The sequence below is a fragment of the Hibiscus syriacus genome, unplaced genomic scaffold (assembly GCF_006381635.1).
Source record: "Hibiscus syriacus cultivar Baekdansim isolate YM2019G1 unplaced genomic scaffold, ASM638163v2 tig00110328_pilon, whole genome shotgun sequence".
In the NCBI taxonomy this organism is placed as follows: domain Eukaryota; kingdom Viridiplantae; phylum Streptophyta; class Magnoliopsida; order Malvales; family Malvaceae; genus Hibiscus; species Hibiscus syriacus.
The window spans coordinates 8044738-8049312 of record NW_024062685.1 but is presented as its reverse complement, the minus strand read 5'-3'; the positions used below and the strand labels follow the sequence as shown (position 1 = coordinate 8049312).

The following is a 4575-nucleotide window of genomic DNA, read 5'->3' as shown; positions in this document are numbered from 1 at the left end:
ATTTATAAAATTTTAGGAGATAAAAATATATTAACAAAAAATATAAATATAATATTAAATATATAAGAATTTAAAAATTTTTCAAAAGCGACCGTAGCCCTCGGTGGCATCCCAATTTTGCTGCCCCTCGGTGACATGACATCCCAATTTTGCTGGTTTCTCTGTTGCTCTTCTGTGATATCATGTTCCCACCCTAACATTGCAAAAGTAAGTTTTCTTTTCATTTTCTGCAGAAATTTGCACATGTGGTAAACCTCCAAAAATAGTGGGGCATAACTGTTATGGTATACTAAATTAAGTTCAAAACAATGTAAGATGAAACATTTTGAAACAAAAAGCGATTAATATAGTAATCTTAGGCATTCAAACTTGCTTAAAGTATACATTTTATTGATGGGTTACTTATTTCTTAACCACTTCAACACTACTCCCCAAAATTAAAGATTGACAATTTCCTGTCACAGCATATATATATATATTGACATTCATTCATTTTCAGATAAGTAGGCACAATACAATACAGTTCAGAGGCTCCCACCTCACTTGAAATAAAAACACCATGTGTAACTTCTATGAGAGTACGTATCAAAATCAAAATTTGTAAAAGTATATATAGGCTGCTCGGTCCGATAGGCGAATAGATAGCGGGACGTGTAGTTTAACCGAGTTGACTGATGTGAGACAGCCATGGAATCGCAGGGTGAACGCTTTGAACATACAACAAGAATTGAAAACTGTTGCTAACAAAAGGTCAAGCCGGGCCACACTTGCTTAGGCAGGCAATGCCCTCTTCCAAATAATCCTCCTTGCTGATCCAAAACTCGGGTGCATCCTGCAAGGTTCAAATATGCTTCGATGAATTCTAAGCTGTCATCACGTATGATGCCATTTCATGCTCAACCAAGCTTTTGAAACATAGTTTTCATTTTTTTGGCTGTACGAATGAGGATGTGTTCACATGCTCATGCTAGGAATGAGAGAGAAGAGCACCTTCATAATCCCGGCAAGTACAGCACCACCAAGATACACCATATGTTTTCTTCGTGGTGGGTCCTCAATCCTCAGTCGCAGTTTCTATTTAGAACCATGAGAAAACTATTTAAAACTGAGAACAAATTTGTTTTAGCCATTTACTTGTTTTTGCAATAAATATTACCTTCAACCCATCCTTATTTCCCTTTAGAACCACGTCAAGATATCGATCTAGGATTTCCCTCTCCAGCCTGAATCAAAAGAAAATTGTTATAATAAGAAGGCACAACCATACTAGAGAATGCAGCCAGGGGAGTGATGGAACCGGGATTAAAGAAGATACTGGAATTCACAACATGCAATTTCAAAAGTATCTTAGAATATGATTCTTTGTACGAGTAAAGCACATTACCTACTAGGTAATCCAGGGTACATGGTGCTCCCTCCACTTAAAACTATATGCTGATAGAGCTGTAAAATATAAAGCAAATAACAAGTTAGGTTGACAAAAATTAAATCAAACCAAGAACATATACATATACTACAGCCAAAGGGCCCACGTTTCTTTCTCTGGAAGGGGTTATTAATAATGCAAGGATTCACTCAATGATATCAATTTATCAACTTTCGTTAGTCATGACGATTCATTTTAGAGTCTGTAAATGGAAACAGAAGAGCACTACAAAATAAGTTTGCCTTGGGAAGTTGCATCCTCCATTATGCAATTTATACAGTGAAGATAATGAAAGAGTACACTCCTTGAAGAAAAATGATAACTAAAATAAAGCGAAGGGATAGACACAACAAAACGCTCCATAATGGATTCAAAGAAAGACGAGGATAAGAAGCTTCATTAAAATACATATACATAATAACAGATTTATAGCATAAGCTTCAGCTCTTTGTTAAGAGTAATTTTAGACAATAGATACTATAATCCCAGAAATAATTAGTACCATCATGCGGTTGTCGATATCCATCTCCTGAATGCAGCGGAAAACCATGTCGGCCATACCATCACCTTCAACATCAATAAGTTCCTACAAGAAAAAAAAAGGAAATCTTACTTTGACAATCTATGGTCTATCAAATATATTTTTTAACAAAATTATCTTAGTTCTACCACAATAATTTATTAGAACACAAATCGCAGTCTAATCAATCCAAAACCTCATACAAACAATAACTGAAAAGCCAACAGATCTGGCACACCAATTCAAAAGCAATATTGCCATTGCAAATATTAATCCACATTGTAACAGTCAAATACATACAGATAATCATAGAAATTAGGTAGCACAGGAAAATATTAACTCATAGAGTCGATGACACAGAGAGAACTACAGTACTTACTGGAGTGAAAAGAGCCTCAGGGGCCTGGAACCTTTCAGTGCCAACTTTAATAACTCTCCCATCAGGCAGCTGTTTTCAACAAAAATTGTCAGTACTCTAGAGACAATCATATTCATTAGAGTTTTGCTAGTACAAATCTAGAGAAACCGAAATGCATGACCTAATCCATAAATGTGCATCAAATTTAACAAGTAAAATCATAAAATCAAATTTTGTGGCAGACGATGACAAATTCACCAAAAGTACTTACAGTGTAATTCTTAACAAGAATGGTGGTCTCCAGTCCCAGTTGATATTCCCTTTTGTAATCATAACTGAATATAAAAACAAGTAATGTGACACTGAACTGTATACTTGATTCATAAAACCGGAAAATCAAATAAAATGATCGTTCACCTTATATAGCAGAGTTTCTCTTTGATTTCCCTGACAGTTTCAAAATCAGCAGTTCTATTCATTGCATACCTACAGAAAGACACCCAGAAAAAGATCATTTGATGGTCAATAGCATTGGTAGTTTTATGTTCTGACAAGGTTTCTTATAAAGAATTGGTCCTCACCCTCTACGTGAGAGTAAATCAACAAGATAGGCTGTTATGTGCCGACCTGCTACATTCATCCGCTTAGTAAGATGAGGAAATGAAAAGCCATCAACAACAGGAACCTGAGACAAAAAGCAAAAAATATTCTCAGGACTTCACCCTTGAGTGCTCCTACAATGGCGCACCTTACTATAAACTGCAACTTCTCCTAAAAATAATGGTAAAGGGTTGTTGAACAGTTTACCACATGAGTGACACCATCACCAGAGTCGATAACTAGTCCAGTTAGCAGACCTGTAACAATTCACAATAAGGCTTTTGAACATTAATGGTACAACTACAAACTATGGACATCTTGCATCCCACGGTACAAGATTACAATATTCTTGGTAACATGCTATTATAATAGCTTCCATTGTTTTCAAGGGGCAGCAGCTGAAACCCATGCCTAACCGTGAATATTATGCAAGCGCGCACACACACACATATAACTAATTAAACCTTCAATTATTTCCATAGGCACCTTGAGCATACAAAGTTAAAACAGCTTGGATTTGAATGAAGACACCAGAAAAGTTGTATTTTTCAAACATGGTCTCAACCTGCAATCTCAAATCAACCCAACTCATGAGATCCTGAAGTTAAGTTATTGAAAATTCCAATATATCAGTAAACAAATAAATTGGACTTCAGACCATTTGTTCGCGGTTTTTAGAAGGATTAAGAGGTGGATCAGTAAGTAATATCTTGCACTCACTAGGATTAATCTGCTTAAAAGAAAAAACATAATTAAGACCAATAAAATAAATAAATAACATGAATGAGAGCCAAACAACAAAGATTAAGGAAAGAAGACCTTTAGTTCATTGTAAAAAGCGTGGTCCCAAACATGATACATATCATCCCAATTCTGCACAATTCCATTGGTAACCGGATATGATATATCCAATTGATTTCTCAAATCAGCACATGCTTCTCCAACAACAATATCCTAACCAAAGTTCAAATTATGAGAATAAGATAATAAATCAGTAACTCCAAGTTATAAACCAAAAATATTACAGCTGCAAAATGGGGGGGGGGGGAAACACGATCTTAGAATTTCAAAACTTTGAAAAAGAAAAAGGCGAGATAATAGAGAATAATTTTAGGACCTTCAACTCTTGTTCCACGAGAGACTCCTCGTATCGTAACATAGGTCTCCCGACCACGCACGGGAAGACAGATGTCGGAAAATTTTCTCCGGCGAAACCGCATTTTACGTACTGCAATCGAACATTAAACAGATCTAGTCAAGCAAACTAAAAATCAAATTAAAGAATGCTATAGAAAGCTTTGAAATCTGGCTGTCTGATGACTAAAATTTAGCTTAAAGTGAATAATCAAGTGATTGAGTAATTTATTTGAAAACAAATTCACGCAGAGAAAAAAAGGAATTACGCCGGTGCCGTTGTCGCAAACAACGACATTTCGGTTATCCATGGAGAAGGCAAGGAAGAAAACCGTTAACTGTTTGGCCTTTCACTGCATTGACATCTATCAATCACTTTGGTTGAAGTTGAAGAAGACGGGATGAAATTGCCGCTGAGAAATCCGGTTGTTCATTTCCCGGATTTCACGTTTATTTCCAAATTAGTTTATTTATTTCCACATCTATTTCCAACGGAGAAACTCTTTTTAATTTTATTAGTGGGTTAACTACGTGATT

The 4575-nt window shown here is 35.8% G+C and overlaps 1 protein-coding gene across 1 annotated transcript; it reads right to left on the bottom strand.

Moving 5' to 3' along the window:
• Nucleotides 1-470: 470 nt before the first annotated feature.
• LOC120118651 (actin-related protein 2-like) lies at nt 471-4349 on the bottom strand. The gene is made up of 15 exons (XM_039138667.1): nt 4308-4349; nt 4022-4132; nt 3724-3858; nt 3563-3634; nt 3391-3469; nt 3112-3161; nt 2886-2989; nt 2722-2790; nt 2576-2639; nt 2326-2394; nt 1929-2012; nt 1385-1443; nt 1157-1223; nt 991-1074; nt 471-832 (listed from the first exon to the last, which is right to left on the bottom strand). The coding sequence occupies exons 1-15, from the start codon at nt 4347-4349 to the stop codon at nt 752-754; spliced, it is 1170 nt and encodes a 389-aa protein (XP_038994598.1). The 3' UTR covers nt 471-751.
• Between the last annotated feature and the right edge of the window lie 226 nt (nt 4350-4575).